The following is an 18176-nucleotide window of genomic DNA, read 5'->3' on the forward strand; positions in this document are numbered from 1 at the left end:
TGTGCAGGGTAGGTGGATTGGCCACGCTAAATTGCCCCTTAATTGGAAAAAAAAAGAATTGGGTACTCTAAATTTATATTTAAAAAAAAAACTGCTCAGCACATGAGGTTTTAAATCATGGTTTAATAGTTTAGGATTTTGAAGCATTGTTTGTGACACTTTTAAACCCAACTCATCAATATCAGCACCAATATAGAAAAGTCATAAACATGTATAAAAATGCTAGGAATATTTCATTGTCAAACATCAGGAAATTCGATCTTAAAAGTCCAACTGGGTGAAAGAATAAGTCAAAGATTTCAAATGGCACTCAAGAAAATGAGATTCCGTTTGCAACTCCCTCAGTTGAGGCGGTGAAATGGCTACACATGTCAAATGTGATATTCCGCAAGAGAGTTGAAAGCACAATCTCATCTTTCTTACAATAACTCGGCCGTCATTCTTCACCCTAAACAGTCAAAAACTGCAACAGAACGACGCAGTCTGGAAGGAGGAATTTCAGGAGAAACAATGAGATGAAACAAACGGTTCTTGTGACACAAGGTGCATTCGCCCTGGGGCTACCTCGTTTAAGAGCCCAGTCGAAGTTTCTGCGGGTTTGCAAGGATGGAAAGATGCCAGACTCAGAATATGTTGAAATCAGACTTTATCGGTTCGTTCAATACTTTGAAAACGCTCAATTATTTCCCAGTTGAACATCTTGTTACAATTTAAGGCACCGTTAATATTTCAGTTTCAGATTTGACTAGTTCTTTGTAATCAAGGAACATTATTTGGGGTGTTTACCTTGTCGATGAAGCGAGCGAACTGGTTATTTAACCCTTTGATCTGGTCCTTCTCTCGGCTTCGAAGCTCCTGGAAAGCTTGGCCACCTTCGAACGCTGGGGGAGCCTCCAGGGAGATTTTGCCGGCAGTCAGAGCGACCAGTCTCTGGCCACCTGCCATCCCCAGCCCCAGCCCGGGGACGGCGCGAATGGAGCTCACCCGCTGCATACTGGAGCCGGGGGTGTAGGACTGGCTGCTGAAGTGGCTGCGGGAGCGGAACGAGCGGCTGGACATGTTGCTGTTGTGGAAATTGACGAGTGCAACTTGGAGGAGGAGGGGGTGAAATTCACCAAGAACTTATCCAATCTTGTTTGCCCCGCGGCAAGTGTGCTCCCGTTAGTTGCTGGGTGGTATATAGCAAACTTCTTGGCGCTCCTATTGGAGGGAAATGGTGTCAGAAGCGGGTTGCCATGGTGATTGGACCCAACTCTGGGCCAATCAGCGACTGGTCAGAAGGTATAAAGTTTCTCAACTCGCTACAAGTTGCTTACTGGAGTTTCCTCCGTCTCTGCAAACATCTAGTCCCCCCATCGCCACTACCACTTTGCAGTCAGGATGACCTACAGGGGCTATACCTCACTGTCCTCTCACGGTGGCTCCATGTCCATGCGGAGGTCAATGCCTCTGCAGTCCAGTGCCAGCAGCATCAGTGGCTATGGGCAGAGAATGACTGTGAGCCGGATGTCCCGGGTGGCCAACCTGGGCAGCAGCGCCGCCGGAATTGGCATGGGGGGTGTGGGCAGCCAGAAGGAGACCATGCAGGATCTGAACGACCGCCTGGCCACCTACCTGGAGAAAGTGCGCAGCCTGGAGACGGGCAACGCCAAGCTGGAGCTGCAGATTAAGGAGCATCTGGACGCCAGGGGGCCCAGCTTTCGCGACTGGAGCATCTACGAGAAGCCGTTGAATGAGCTTCGTAAAGAGGTAAATTAAAAAAATCTAACTGCTGGGGTGAGTGAGTTTGGAGGCGGGCGGGGGGTGGTTGGGGGGGGGGGGGCGGTCTGCCTCGCACATGGTGCTTTGCCCACCCTCCTTGCCCAGCAAGAGAGGGTTCACACAGCAATGTGGAGTTCAGCAGAAGTTTGAAACCCTCCTGCACTGTTAACCCGGAGCAGAGATTTTCTGCTGGCGTTAACCGCCTCCTGTGCCACTTCATCCCAGGCACATTTGCCCTTTCTCTTTTGCAAATCATGTTTTAATGCTATGCATTTAAATCTTCCAGGTCTATGACATGACCGTAGATAACGCACGTTTTATACTTCAAATCGACAATGCTCGCCTGGCTGCTGACGACTTTAGAGTGAAGTGAGTTCTCTCTCTCTCTCTTATCACACACACACAGACTCACAAACATACTGTAACAATGTCACAAACAGAGCTGGAAAGTTGGTGATTTCTTTGTGTCAATTTCCCCCTCTCTGTTGGGTGGTGCTTTGAGGTTGTCCTTGTTGAGCCCCCTTTTGGATCAATGAGGTGAAAGGGGTTTCAGGGGGGTGGGTGCCAAAGGTCTCCCCTGGTCCGAGCTTTAACACGGCCTCTTTTCCCTATCCTGGGCAGATGGGAATCTGAACTCACCATCCGGCAGTCTGTGGAGAATGATATCAACGGACTGCGCAAAGTTATCGACGACACCAACATTGGCAGGCTGCACCTGGAGACCGAGATCGAGTCTCTGAAAGAGGAGCTCATCTACATCAGGAAGAACCACGAGGAGGTGAGTCCCACTAATCTCTCGTTTGTAAGGGGCTATAAGGATAATAATGACTCGATTCGTCTGTGCCTAGCAGTCTATTGGATAAGTAGAGAGATTTCCATATACTATTGGGAAACTAATTACTGGTGCAAAATATAAATAACAATCTGTGCAGAAGGTAAATTCATGTATAATGGGAGTTCAGTGCAGGAAATGGGCTCTGAAATTATGTATTTCTGCCCCATTTTGACTCCAATCCGTTGCATTCTAGATTTGGAGCAGGACGGTTTGGTAAAGAAGGAGTAGAAATAATGTGTATTTTGATTCCACAGGAAGTCAGAGCTCTCCGTTCCCAGGTTGCTGACTCTAGCGTACATGTGGAAGTGGATTCTACTCCGGGTCCAGATCTGTCTAAGGTCCTTGCTGAAATCAGGAAAGAATATGAAGGGGTTGCACAGAAAAACAAGGATGATGCGGAGAGCTGGTACAAGAACCAGGTAAATGAGATGATATTTTAAACTAAAACAAACCTGCACAACTCTGCATAATGCTTCCACTGATAACACGATGAATTGGCCAGTTCCAAGCAGAAAGACTTAGATGGGACTGCAAATTACATCAAAATATCTGGGAAATTTGGTGAAAAGTGCTGTGTCTGATTACATTTCTTTGTGTTCCAGATGGACAGCTACAAAGTTGAAGTTAAACACAATACTGACGAGTTACGCAGTGCAAAACTACAAGTCACTGAACTGCATCGCCAGATACAGTCTCTAGAAGTTGAGCTGGAGAGTCTTCTAAGCATGGTGAGGACTCCACTGTGTGTCCCTCAAACACAAGCCTGCAATCGCATCGAATGCAACACTGGCTGATGTCTCATTGAATGAGCGTAACGAATCATCAGGTAGAAAATCCGCCACTCTGACGTTTTTTTTTTCATTTTAGAAAAACTCACTGGAAGGCTCGCTGAGGGACACAGAACTCAGGTCTGAGATGGAGCTGCAGACTATAAATGGAATGATCGCCAAGCTGGAGGGAGATCTACTTCAGATCCGTGGCGATATGCAGTCCCAGGTCAGAGAGTATGAAATCCTACTTAACATTAAGATGAAACTCGAGGCTGAAATAGCAACATACAGACGCCTACTGGATGGAGAGGATATCAAGTAAGTAGCATCAGCAGAAATGGTTTTAAGAAAAAGTAAAGATTGTTACCATTACACACACACACACACACCTTAGTTTATTTGTCTGACCTGTTCTTTCCCCTTGTTTTCACAGCACACTTGTTGAGTCAACTTCAGGTAAGACATACCATTGCTTTTAGGAAATTTATATGTGTAGTTTTATACATGTTCCTGGTGCAAAGGTCTTGGGGTAGATTTCCTTATGAAACCCACCTATTTTGCATTCTGTTGGGATGAGACTTGTGTGTAATTGTACAAGGATAGGTGATCCAGCCAGCAAGGATGGTAATCTGTTGTGTAATAAACTGTGCTTCAACATAACCCGCTCACAATGTCATTTATTTGCATGAACAGGTGTAACCTCACAAACTATCAAGAAGACAATCGTCACCACTCAGAAAGTGGTTGATGGCAAAATAGTGTCTGATGAGACCGTCCAAATCAACTAACTGGCACAAAGCCACGCCGACCTTTCAACTGTCATGACAGATCCCTTGTAGCTGCGTTGGAAAATGTAATCATCTGCTGTTTGTTAGCTTTTTGAATGTTATCAAAAATAAAGACCCTGCTTGACCTTCAATCTTGACTCGTCTTTTTAAAAGGGCAGGAGGAAAATCATCTTCAATGGGATATGAACAAAAGCTGCTACAGCAAAACGTCAAGCTGTAATGTATATTGATAAAAATCCTTCAGCCACTGCTCAGGTCCGAATTATTCAACCTTCGGGGGTGGTGTGGATCAAATCCAGATCACTCATCAGCCCTGTGATGTTTCATTCTTTGATTCCCTCCAGATAGAATTAAATAGACTTTACACAGAAACAGGCCATTCAGTCTGTGGTAGTGTTTATGCCTCGTATAGGCCTCTTCCCACCCCAGTAGCAGAAACAAGTGCTCTGCTTCAACAGCAACTTTCATTAACTATAGTACAATGTCCCAAAGCACTTCAAAGAGGTGTTATCAGATCAACTTTGACACTACACTACATTAGGAGATATTGGGACAGGTGACCACAATCTTGGTCAAAAAGGTATATTTTAAGAGATATATCTTCAAGAAGGAGGGAGTAGAGGTTTGAGGAGGTAATTCCTGAGCTTTGCATCTAGATTATTGAAGGCATGGCTGCCAAAGGGGCAAAGGAAATCATGTTGGAGGATTGCAGGGGTGTTGGGCTGGAGATGAGAGAGAAGCCATTTCGGGATTTGAACACATGAGAATTTGAAAACTGAGGCAGTGCTGGACTCTGTGGGTCAGCAAGCACAAGGGTGATGGGTGAATGGGACTTGGGTACATGTCCGGATAGTGGCAGCAGAGGTTTGGAGGAGCCAAGTTTGTTGTGTCTCCACCCTCTGTGATCTTTTACCTTTTTTTCTGCTTTTATTTCTTACTCATCTGTTTTTATCTCTTTCACTTCTGTATTTTGGCCAGTTACAGAGCAGTTTGCCTGCTATGTGGGTGGGTTGGGTTTGTATACTGAATAGACAATCTTGGCAAACACCATTAACTAGCTTGTATTCTATAAAATTAAATCCCAATTAACCAGTTGAGCAATAAATGTTAAAGCTTCAACCTTTAACCGGGGTGGCACAGTGGTTAGAACTACTGCCTCACAACGCCAGGGTTCAATTCTGGCCTTGGGTGACTGTGGAGTTTGCACGTTCTCCCCGTGTCTTTGTGGGTTTCCTCCGGGTGCTCCGGTTTCCTCCCACAGTCCAAAGATGTGCAGGTTAGGTGGGGTTATGGGGAGGCGAAGTGGACCCAGGTAGGGTGCTCTTTCAGAGGGTCAGTGCAGACTCGATGGGCCAAGTGGCCTCCTGCAATGTAGGACGTCTATGGTTTTTAAAAATAAATTCAGAGTATCCAATTCTTTGTTTCCAATGAAGGAGCAATTTAGTGTGGCCAGTCCACCTAACCTGCACATCTTTGGGTTGTGGGAGTGAGACCCACGCAGACACAGGGAGAATGTGCAAACTCCACACGGACAGTGACCCGGGGCCGGGATCGAACACAGGTCCTCGGCGTCGTGAGGCAGCAGTGCTAACCACTGCACCGCCGTGCTGCCCACGGAAGTCTATGGTTCTAACCTGAATTATTTATACCATTTATAAGCATTCACCTTCAATCATGTGTATGTGTTTGTGTGTGTGAGAGGTTATATAGCACCTTTCACATTGAAACATCCCAAATGGCTCACACTCTGGCTTCAATTATACAGGACACAAACCCAACCCATCCACATAGCCTTCAACTAGCTGCAAGGCCCTAAGCTCTCTGCTCTTTAAAACCTATCACTTTGAAATGTTTGGTTGTTTGCCCTAATTTAATTTTCACTCGTGGATGTGAGTGTTGCTGGCAACACCAGCATTTATTACCAATCCAAAATGTCCTCGTCCTTCTTTGGCTCAGTGTCAATTCTAATCTGATTCCGCCCCTGTGAAGCATATAGGGATGTTTACTACATTAAGGGGGCTATATAAATGTAAGTTGTTGTTCAAATGAATGAGCATGTAATGTGCCCGTAATCAACTCAGTAATTGCAACATGAGGATCTGGGCCACTGTTGCAAAAGCTTCTGGCTTTGGTAACCCCAACGACACCCAGTCAGGACTCAAATAGTTAACAGAAACCCCAAGTCTTGCTTTTTGCTGCGATTTAAAGGATTGCCACTGTCGTTCGAACTCTGAAGACGCGACCTACAAGACCAGTGGAAAGTTGGATTTTTATTTTTAAAAATCAACTTGTCTTTTTAAAAATCATTCTCAAATAATTCTACAAGTGAGGGGAGCACAATCTCCTTTTGATTTCTCTCAAACGGAACGAGAAAAGGTAGTTTGTGACTGCGACCTGTAATATTGTACGGTGTGCAGAAAGGAGTGAAACTCCAACATCTAATGTGATCATTGTTGGTTACATGATCCACGACCAAAATCTTTCCTGTTTAGAAAAAAAACAATTCTGTGGTCGCCTTCTGATTTCCCCTATGATGCATGAACCAGCACCGTAACACTTAAATAATAAGTTGAAACATCGGGGGGCTAAATTGCTGGCTTTGAAAGCAGACCAAGGCAGGCCAGCAGCACGGTTCAATTCCCGTAACAGCCTCCCCGAACAGACGCCGGAATGTGGCGACTAGGGGCTTTTCACAGTAACTTCATTTGAAGCCTACTTGTGACAAGAAGCGATTTTAATTTCATTTAAAATCCTACTACTGAAATAGGAGTAGGTCGTTGTTTAAAAATATTTTTATTCAAACCAGGGCACACATAAACATGAACGTATCTTTCAAATACACAACACAGTCCCCACAGTTTGACACTTTTCTCTTCAATATGCCCAATATCCTCTTCAATATGCCCAATATCCTCTTCAATATGCCCAATATCCCCTTCAATATGCCCAATATCCTCTTCAATATGCCCAATATCCTCTTCAATATGCCCATTGTCCTCTCCAATATGCCCATTGTCCTCTCCAATATGCCCATTGTCCTCTCCAATATGCCCATTATCCTCTTCAATATGCCCATTATCCTCTTCAATATGCCCAATATCCTCTCCAATATGCCCAATATCCTCTTCAATATGCCCAATATCCTCTTCAATATACCCATTGTCCTCTCCAATATACCCATTGTCCTCTCCAATATACCCATTGTCCTCTCCAATATACCCATTGTCCTCTCCAATATACCCATTGTCCTCTCCAATATGCCCATTATCCTCTCCAATATGCCCATTATCCTCTTCAATATGCCCAATATCCTCTTCAATATGCCCAATATCCTCTTCAATATGCCCATTGTCCTCTCCAATATACCCATTGTCCTCTCCAATATGCCCATTGTCCTCTCCAATATGCCCATTGTCCTCTCCAATATACCCGTTGTCCTCTTCAATATGCCCAATATCCTCTCCAATATACCCATTGTCCTCTCCAATATGCCCATTATCCTCTTCAATATGCCCAATATCCTCTTCAATATGCCCAATATCCTCTTCAATATGCCCATTGTCCTCTCCAATATACCCATTGTCCTCTCCAATATGCCCATTGTCCTCTCCAATATGCCCATTATCCTCTCCAATATGCCCACTATCCTCTTCAATATGCCCAATATCCTCTCCAATATACCCATTGTCCTCTCCAATATGCCCATTGTCCTCTCCAATATACCCATTGTCCTCTCCAATATGCCCATTATCCTCTCCAATATACCCATTATCCTCTTCAATATGCCCATTATCCTCTCCAATATGCCCAATATCCTCTTCAATATGCCCATTGTCCTCTCCAATATACCCATTGTCCTCTCCAATATGCCCATTGTCCTCTCCAATATGCCCATTATCCTCTCCAATATGCCCACTATCCTCTTCAATATGCCCAATATCCTCTTCAATATGCCCAATATCCTCACCAATATGCCATTGTCCGCTCCAATATACCCGTTGTCCTCTCCAATATGCCCATTATCCTCTCCAATATACCCATTATCCTCTTCAATATGCCCATTATCCTCTCCAATATGCCCACTATCCTCTTCAATATGCCCAATATCCTCTTCAATATGCCCAATATCCTCTCCAATATACCCATTGTCCTCTCCAATATGCCCATTGTCCTCTCCAATATACCCATTGTCCTCTCCAATATGCCCATTATCCTCTCCAATATACCCATTATCCTCTTCAATATGCCCATTATCCTCTCCAATATGCCCAATATCCTCTTCAATATGCCCATTGTCCTCTCCAATATACCCATTGTCCTCTCCAATATGCCCATTGTCCTCTCCAATATGCCCATTATCCTCTCTAATATGCCCATTATCCTCTCCAATATGCCCAATATCCTCTCCAATATGCTCATTATCCTCTCCAATATGCCCATTATCCTCTCCAATATGCTCATTATCCTCTCCAATATGCTCATTATCCTCTTCAATATGCTCATTATCCTCTCCAATATGCTCATTATCCTCTTCAATATACCCATTGTCCTCTCCAATATGCCCATTATCCTCTTCAATATGCCCATTATCCTCTTCAATATGCCCATTATCCTCTCCAATATGCTCATTATCCTCTCCAATATACCCATTGTCCTCTCCAATATGCCCATTATCCTCTCCAATATGCTCATTATCCTCTCCAAAATGCTCATTATCCTCTCCAATATACCCATTGTCCTCTCCAATATGCTCATTATCCTCTCCAATATGCCCATTATCCTCTCCAATATGCTCATTATCCTCTCCAATATACCCATTGTCCTCTCCAATATGCCCATTATCCTCTCCAATATGCTCATTATCCTCTCCAATATGCCCATTATCCTCTCCAATATGCTCATTATCCTCTCCAATATGCTCATTATCCTCTTCAATATACCCATTGTCCTCTCCAATATGCCCATTATCCTCTTCAATATGCCCATTATCCTCTTCAATATGCCCATTATCCTCTCCAATATGCTCATTATCCTCTCCAATATACCCATTGTCCTCTCCAATATGCCCATTATCCTCTCCAATATGCTCATTATCCTCTCCAATATGCCCATTATCCTCTCCAATATGCTCATTATCCTCTCCAATATGCTCATTATCCTCTCCAATATGCCCATTATCCTCTCCAATATGCTCATTATCCTCTCCAATATGCCCATTATCCTCTCCAATATGCTCATTATCCTCTTCAATATACCCATTATCCTCTTCAATATACCCATTATCCTCTCCAATATGCCCAATATCCTCTCCAATATGCTCATTATCCTCTCCAATATGCTCATTATCCTCTCCAATATGCCCATTATCCTCTCCAATATGCTCATTATCCTCTCCAATATGCCCAATATCCTCTCCAATATGCCCATTATCCTCTCCAATATGCCCATTATCCTCTCCAATATGCTCATTATCCTCTCCAATATGCTCATTATCCTCTCCAATATGCCCATTATCCTCTCCAATATGCTCATTATCCTCTCCAATATGCCCATTATCCTCTCCAATATGCTCATTATCCTCTTCAATATACCCATTATCCTCTCCAATATGCCCAATATCCTCTCCAATATGCTCATTATCCTCTCCAATATGCCCATTATCCTCTCCAATATGCCCATTATCCTCTCCAATATGCTCATTATCCTCTTCAATATGCTCATTATCCTCTCCAATATGCTCATTATCCTCTCCAATATGCTCATTATCCTCTCCAATATAAAAAAAATATTTTTTTTTACAAATATTTTATTGAAAATTTTTGGTCAACCAACACAGTACATTGTGCATCCTTTACACAATATTATAACAACACAAGTAACAATGACCTATTTTATAAACAAAAAAAAGAATAAATAATAAATAACAAAAATGAAAACTAACCCTAATTGGCAACTGCCTTATCACAAGTAACACTCTCCAAAAATATAATTTAACAGTCCAATATATAATTATCTGTAGCAACAACCTATACATATTATACAGTATATATTAACAACCCTGAGAGTCCTTCTGGTTCCTCCTCCTCCCCCTCCCCCCCTCCCCCCCCCCCTCCCCCCCTCCCCCCCCCCCCCCCCCCCCCCCCCCCCCCCGATCCTGGGCTGCTGCTGCTGCCTTCTTTTTTCCATTCCATCTATCTTTCTGCGAGGTATTCGACGAACGGTTGCCACCGCCTGGTGAACCCTTGAGCCGACCCCCTTAGAACGAACTTAATCCGCTCTAGCTTTATAAACCCCGCCATGTCATTTATCCAGGTCTCCACCCCCGGGGACTTGGCTTCTTTCCACATTAACAATATCCTGCGCCGGGCTACTAGGGACGCAAAGGCCAAAACATCGGCCTCTCTCGCCTCCTGCACTCCCGGCTCTTGTGCAACCCCAAATATAGCCAACCCCTAGCTTGGTTCGACCCGGACCCCCACTACTTTTGAAAGCACCTTTGTCACCCCCATCCAAAACCCCTGTAGTGCCGGGCATGACCAAAACATATGGGTATGATTTGCTGGGCTTCTCGAGCACCTCGCACACCTATCCTCCACCCCAAAAAATTTACTGAGCCGTGCTCCAGTCATATGCGCCCTGTGTAATACCTTAAACTGAATCAGGCTTAGCCTGGCACACGAGGACGACGAGTTTACCCTGCTTAGGGCATCTGCCCACAGCCCCTCCTCGATCTCCTCCCCCAGCTCTTCTTCCCATTTCCCTTTTAGTTCATCTACCATAGTCTCCCCTTCGTCCCTCATTTCCCTATATATATCTGACACCTTACCATCCCCCACCCATGTCTTTGAGATCACTCTGTCCTGCACCTCTTGTGTCGGGAGCTGCGGGAATTCCCTCACCTGTTGCCTCGCAAAAGCCCTCAGTTGCATATACCTGAATGCATTCCCTTGGGGCAACCCATATCTCTCGGTTAGCGCTCCCAGACTCGCGAACTTCCCATCCACAAACAGATCTTTCAGTTGCGTTATTCCTGCTCTTTGCCACATTCCATATCCCCCATCCATTCCCCCCGGGGCAAATCTATGGTTGTTTCTTATCGGGGACCCCCCCAAGGCTCCAGTCTTTCCACTATGCCGTCTCCACTGTCCCCAAATCTTCAGTGTAGCCACCACCACCGGGCTTGTGGTGTAGTTCCTCGGTGAGAACGGCAATGGGGCTGTCACCATAGCCTGTAGGCTAGTCCCCCTACAGGACGCCCTCTCTAATCTCTTCCACGCCGCTCCCTCCTCCTCTCCCATCCACTTACTCACCATTGAAATATTAGCGGCCTAATAATACTCACTTAGGCTCGGTAGTGCCAGCCCCCCCCCTATCCCTGCTACGCTGTAAGAATCCCTTCCTCACTCTCGGGGACTTCCCGGCCCACACAAAACCCATGATGCTCTTTTCAATCCTTTTAAAAAAAGCCTTCGTGATCACCACCGGGAGGCACTGAAACACAAAGAGGAATCTCGGGAGGACCACCATCTTAACCGCCTGCACCCTCCCTGCCAGTGACAGGGATACCATATCCCATCTCTTGAAATCCTCCTCCATTTGTTCCACCAACCGCGTTAAATTTAACCTATGCAATGTGCCCCAATTCTTGGCTATCTGGATCCCCAGGTAACGAAAGTCCCTTGTTACCTTCCTCAACGGTAGGTCCTCTATTTCTCTACTCTGCTCCCCTGGATGCACCACAAACAACTCACTTTTCCCCATGTTCAATTTATACCCTGAAAAATCCCCAAACTCCCCAAGTATCTGCATTATTTCTGGCATCCCCTCCACCGGGTCTGCCACGTATAGTAGCAAATCGTCCGCATACAAAGATACCCGGTGTTCTTCTCCTCCTCTAAGTACTCCCCTCCACTTCTTGGAACCCCTCAACGCTATCGCCAGGGGCTCAATCGCCAGTGCAAACAATAATGGGGACAGAGGGCATCCCTGTCTTGTCCCTCTATGGAGCCGAAAATATGCAGATCCCCGTCCATTCGTGACCACGCTCGCCATCGGGGCCCTATACAACAGCTGCACCCATCTAACATACCCCTCTCCAAAACCAAATCTCCTCAACACCTCCCACAAATAATCCCACTCCACTCTATCAAATGCTTTCTCGGCATCCATCGCCACTACTATCTCCGTTTCCCCCTCTGGTGGGGCCATCATCATTACCCCTAACAGCCTCCGTATATTCGTGTTCAGCTGTCTCCCCTTCACAAACCCAGTTTGGTCCTCGTGGACCACCCCCGGGACACATTCCTCTATTCTCATTGCCATTACCTTGGCCAGGATCTTGGCATCTACATTTAGGAGGGAAATAGGTCTACAGGACCCGCATTGTAGCGGGTCCTTTTCCTTCTTTAAGAGAAGCGATATCGTTGCTTCAGACATAGTCGGGGCAGTTGTCCCCTTTCCTTTGCCTCATTAAAGGTCCTCGTCAATACCGGGGCGAGCAAGTCCACATATTTTCTATAGAATTCGACTGGGAATCCATCCGGTCCCGGGGCCTTTCCCGCCTGCATGCTCCTAATTCCTTTCACCACTTCTTCTACCTCGATCTGTGCTCCCAGTCCCACCCTTTCCTGCTCTTCCACCTTGGGAAATTCCAGCCGATCCAAGAAGCCCATCATTCTCTCCCTCCCATCCGGGGGTTGAGCTTCATATAATTTTTTATAAAATGTCTTGAACACTCCATTCACTCTCTCCGCTCCCCGCTCCATCTCTCCTTCCTCATCCCTCACTCCCCCTATTTCCCTCGCTGCTCCCCTTTTCCTCAATTGTTGTGCCAGCAACCTGCTCGCCTTCTCCCCATATTCGTACTGTACACCCTGTGCCTTCCTCCATTGTGCCTCTGTAGTGCCCGTAGTCAGCAAGTCAAATTCTACATGTAGCCTTTGCCTTTCCCTGTACAGTCCCTCCTCCGGTGCTTCCGCATATTGTCTGTCCACCCTCAAAAGTTCTTGCAGCAACCGCTCCCGTTCCTTACTCTCCTACTTCCCTTTATGTGCCCTTATTGATATCAGCTCCCCTCTAACCACCGCCTTCAACGCCTCCCAGACCACTCCCACCTGGACCTCCCCATTATCATTGAGTTCCAAGTACTTTTCAATGCACCCCCTCACCCTTAGACACACACCCTCATCTGCCATTAGTCCCATGTCCATTCTCCAGGGTGGGCGCCCTCCTGTTTCCTCCCCTATCTCCAAGTCTACCCAGTGTGGAGCGTGATCCGAAATGGCTATAGCCGTATACTCCATTCCCCTCACCTTCGGGATCAACGCCCTTCCCAGCACAAAAAAGTCTATTCGCGAGTAGACTTTATGGACATAGGAGAAAAACGAGAACTCCTTACTCCTAGGTCTGCTAAATCTCCACGGGTCTACACCTCCCATCTGCTCCATAAAATCTTTAAGTATCTTGGCTGCTGCCGGCCTCCTTCCAGTCCTGGACTTCGACCTGTCCAGCCCTGGTTCCAACACCGTATTAAAATCTCCCCCCATTATCAGCTTTCCCATCTCTAGGTCCGGGATGCGTCCTAGCATCCGCCTCATAAAATTGGCATCATCCCAGTTCGGGGCATATACGTTTACCAAAACCACCGTCTCCCCCTGTAGTTTGCCACTCACCATCACGTATCTGCCCCCGTTATCCGCCACTATAGTCTTTGCCTCGAACATTACCCGCTTCCCCACTAATATAGCCACCCCCCTGTTTTTCGCATCTAGCCCCGAATGGAACACCTGCCCCACCCATCCTTTACGCAGCCTAACCTGGTCTATCAGTTTCAGGTGCGTTTCCTGTAACATAACCACATCTGCCTTAAGTTTCTTAAGGTGTGCGAGTACCCGTGGCCTCTTTATCGGCCCGTTCAGCCCTCTCACGTTCCACGTGATCAGCCGGGTTGGGGGCCCCCCCCCCCCCACCCTTGTCGATTAGCCATCCCCTTTTTCCAGCTCCTCACCCGGTTCCCACGCAGCTGTATCTCCCCCAGGCGGTGCCCCCCCGCCCATCCCCTCCCATACCAGCTCCCCCCTCTCCCCAGCAGCAGCAACCCAGTAATTCCCCCCTCCCACCCCCCCCCCCCCGCTAGATCCCCCGCTAGCGTAATTACTCCCCCCATGTTGCTCCCAGAAGTCAGCAAACTCTGGCCGACCTCGGCTTCCCCCCGTGACCTCGGCTCGCACCGTGCGACGCCCCCTCCTTCCTGCTTCTCTATTCCCGCCATGATTATCATAGCGCGGGAACCAAGCCCGCGCTTCTCCCTTGGCCCCGCCCCCAATGGCCAACGCCCCATCTCCTCCACCTCCCCTCCTCCCCCCATCACCACCTGTGGAAGAGAGAAAAGTTACCACATCGCAGGATTAGTACATAAAACTCCTCTTTCCCCCCTTTTTAACCCCCCTCTTCGCCCCCCACATTCGCCCCACCACTTTGTTCAAACGTTCTTTTTAATAACCCGCTCATTCCAGTTTTTCTTCCACAATAAAAGTCCACGCTTCATCCGCCGTCTCAAAGTAGTGGTGCCTCCCTCGATATGTGACCCACAGTCTTGCCGGTTGCAGCATTCCAAATTTTATCTTCTTTTTATGAAGCACTGCCTTGGCCCGATTGAAGCTCGCCCTCCTTCTCGCCACCTCCGCACTCCAGTCTTGATAAACGCGGATCACCGCGTTCTCCCATTTACTGCTCCGAGTTTTCTTTGCCCATCTAAGGACCATTTCTCTATCCTTAAAACGGAGGAATCTCACCACTATGGCTCTGGGAATTTCTCCTGCTCTCGGTCCTCGCGCCATCACTCGGTATGCTCCCTCCACCTCCAACGGACCCGCCGGGGCCTCCGCTCCCATTAACGAGTGCAGCATCGTGCTCACATATGCCCCGACGTCCGCTCCCTCCGCACCTTCAGGAAGACCAAGAATCCTCAGGTTGTTCCTCCTTGCGTTGTTCTCCAGTGCCTCCAACCTTTCCACACATCGTTTCTGATGTGCCTCATGCGTCTCCGTCTTCACCACCAAGCCCTGTATGTCGTCCTCATTCTCGGCTGCCTTTGCCTTCACGATCCGAAGCTCCCGCTCCTGGGTCTTTTGTTCCTCCTTTAGCCCTTCGATCGCCTGTAGTATCGGGGCCAACAGCTCTTTCTTCATTTCCTTTATGAGCTCTTCCACACAGCATTTCAAGAACTCTTGTTGTTCAGGGCCCCATGTTAAACTGCCACCTTCCGACGCCATCTTGGTTTTTGCTTGCCTTCCTTGCCATTGTTCTAAAGGATCCACTGCAATCCGGCCACGTTCTCCTCCTTTTTTCATCCGTATCCAGGGGGGATTCCCTTCTGGTTTACCGCACAGTGTTTTTAGCCGTCAAAATTGCCGTTGGGGCTCCTATCAAGAGCCCAAAAGTCCGTTTCACCGGGAGCTGCCGAAACGTGCGACTCAGCTGGTCATCGCCGCACCCGGAAGTCTTCCCCATTATCCTCTTCAATATGCCCATTATCCTCTCCAATATGCTCATTATCCTCTCCAATATACCCATTGTTCTCTCCAATATGCCCATTATCCTCTTCAATATGCCCATTATCCTCTTCAATATGCCCAATATCCTCTCCAATATGCCCATTATCCTCTCCAATATGCCCATTATCCTCTTCAATATGCCCATTATCCTCTCCAATATACCCATTGTCCTCTCAATATGCTCATTATCCTCTCCAATATGCCCATTATCCTCTTCAATATGCCCATTATCCTCTCCAATATGCCCATTATCCTCTCCAATATACCCATTGTCCTCTCCAATATGCCCATTATCCTCTCCAATATGCCCATTGTCCTCTCCAATATGCTCATTATCCTCTCCAATATACCCATTATCCTGTTCAATATGCCCAATATCCCCTTCAATATGCCCAATATCCTCTCCAATATACCCATTATCCTCTTCAATATGCCCATTATCCTCTTCAATATGCCCAATATCCTCTTCAATATGCCCAATATCCTCTTCAATATACCCATTATCCTCTCCAATATGCTCATTATCCTCTCCAATATGCCCAATATCCTCTTCAATATGCCCATTATCCTCTTCAATATGCCCAATATCCTCGTCAATATGCCCAATATCCTCTTCAATATGCCCATTGTCCTCTCCAATATGCTCATCATCCTCTCCAATATGCCCAATATCCTCTTCAATATGCCCATTATCCTCTCCAATATGCTCATTATCCTCTCCAATATACCCATTGTCCTCTCCACTATGCCCAATATCCTCTCCAATATACCCATTGTCCTCTCCAATATGCCCATGGTCCTCTTCAATAGGCTCATTATCCTCTTCAATATGCCCATTATCCTCTTCAATATGCCCATTATCCTCTCCAATAGGCCCTTTATCCTCTTCAATATGCTCATTATCCTCTCCAATATGCCCAATATCCTCTCCAATATGCCCAATATCCTCTCCAATATGCCCATTATCCTCTCCAAAATGCCCATTATCCTCTTCAATATGCTCATTATCCTCTCCAATATACCCATTATCCTCTTCAATATGCTCATTATCCTCTCCAATATGCCCAATATCCTCTTCAATATGCCCATTATCCTCTCCAATATGCCCAATATCCTCTTCAATATACCCATTATCCTCTTCAATATGCCCATTATTCTCTTCAATATACCCATTATCTTCTTCAATATGCCCATTATCCTCTTCAATATACCCATTGTCCTCTCCAATATACCCATTGTCCTCTCCAATATACACATTATCCTCTCCAATATGCCCATTATCCGCTTCAATGTACCCATTATCTTCTTCAATATGCCCATTATCCTCTTCAATATGCCCATTATCCTCTTCAATATACCCATTATCTTCTTCAATATACCCATTGTCCTCTCCAATATACCCATTGTCCTCTCCAATATGCTCATTATCCTCTCCAATATGCCCATTATCCTCTTCAATATGCTCATTATCCTCTCCAATATACCCATTATCTTCTTCAATATGCCCATTATCCTCTTCAATATGCCCATTATCCTCTTCAATATACCCATTATCTTCTTCAATATACCCATTGTCCTCTCCAATATACCCATTGTCCTCTCCAATATACCCATTGTGCTCTTCAATATGCTCATTATCCTCTCCAATATACCCATTATCCTCTCCAATATACCCATTGTCCTCTCCAATATGCCCATTATCCTCTCCAATATACCCATTGTCCTCTTCAATATGCCCATTGTCCTCTCCAATATGCCCATTATCCTCTCCAATATGTCCATTATCCTCTCCAATATGCCCATTATCCTCTCCAATATGCCCATTATCCTCTCCAATATGCCCATTATCCTCTCCAATATGCCCATTATCCTCTCCAATATGCCCAATATCCTCTCCAATATGCCCATTATCCTCTCCAATATGCCCAATATCCTCTCCAATATGCCCAATATCCTCTTCAATATACCCATTATCTTCTTCAATATGCCCATTATCCTCTCCAATATGCCCATTATCCTCTCCAATATGCCCATTATCCTCTCCAATATGCCCATTATCCTCTCCAATATGCCCATTATCCTCTCCAATATGCCCAATATCCTCTTCAATATGCCCATTATCCTCTCCAATATGCTCATTGTCCTCTCCAATATGCCCATTATCCTCTCCAATATGCCCATTATCCTCTCCAATATGCTCATTATCCTCTCCAATATGCCCATTATCCTCTCCAATATGCCCAATATCCTCATCAATATGCCCATTATCCTCTCCAATATGCTCATTATCCTCTCCAATATGCCCATTATCCTCTCCAATATGACCATTATCCTCTCCAATATGCCCATTATCCTCTCCAATATGCCCAATATCCTCTTCAATATACCCATTATCTTCTTCAATATGCCCATTATCCTCTCCAATATGCCCATTATCCTCTCCAATATGCCCATTATCCTCTCCAAT

The 18176-nt window shown here is 46.0% G+C and overlaps 2 protein-coding genes across 4 annotated transcripts in view; one reads left to right on the forward strand and one right to left on the reverse strand.

Moving 5' to 3' along the window:
* The window catches only part of LOC140405384 (keratin, type II cytoskeletal 8-like), a 46807-nt gene extending 45646 nt beyond the window's left edge, over positions 1-1161 (reverse strand). Inside the window, exon 1 of one of the 2 annotated variants that reach the window (XM_072493719.1) lies at positions 787-1161. In XM_072493719.1, coding sequence (XP_072349820.1) covers positions 787-1059 — 273 coding nt within the window. In that variant the 5' untranslated portion in view covers positions 1060-1161. The remainder of the gene's footprint in view (positions 1-786) is intronic. The other variant, XM_072493718.1, reaches the window with a different exon arrangement.
* Positions 1162-1302: 141 nt separating this feature from the next.
* krt18a.1 (keratin 18a, tandem duplicate 1) lies at positions 1303-4285 on the forward strand. Of its 2 annotated transcripts, XM_072493720.1 has the most exons (8): positions 1304-1749; positions 2048-2130; positions 2383-2539; positions 2851-3015; positions 3199-3324; positions 3464-3684; positions 3800-3822; positions 4060-4285. In XM_072493720.1, exons 1-8 carry the CDS (start codon positions 1381-1383, stop codon positions 4152-4154), a joined length of 1239 nt encoding a protein of 412 aa, XP_072349821.1. In that variant the 5' UTR covers positions 1304-1380; the 3' UTR covers positions 4155-4285. The 2 variants fall into 2 exon arrangements, with proteins under 2 accessions (XP_072349823.1, XP_072349821.1); XM_072493722.1 differs by lacking the exons at positions 3800-3822; positions 4060-4285 and having other exon boundaries at positions 1303-1749; positions 3464-3688.
* The last annotated feature ends 13891 nt before the right edge of the window (positions 4286-18176 follow it).

This window comes from Scyliorhinus torazame, chromosome X, assembly GCF_047496885.1.
Source record: "Scyliorhinus torazame isolate Kashiwa2021f chromosome X, sScyTor2.1, whole genome shotgun sequence".
Lineage (NCBI taxonomy): Eukaryota > Metazoa > Chordata > Chondrichthyes > Carcharhiniformes > Scyliorhinidae > Scyliorhinus > Scyliorhinus torazame.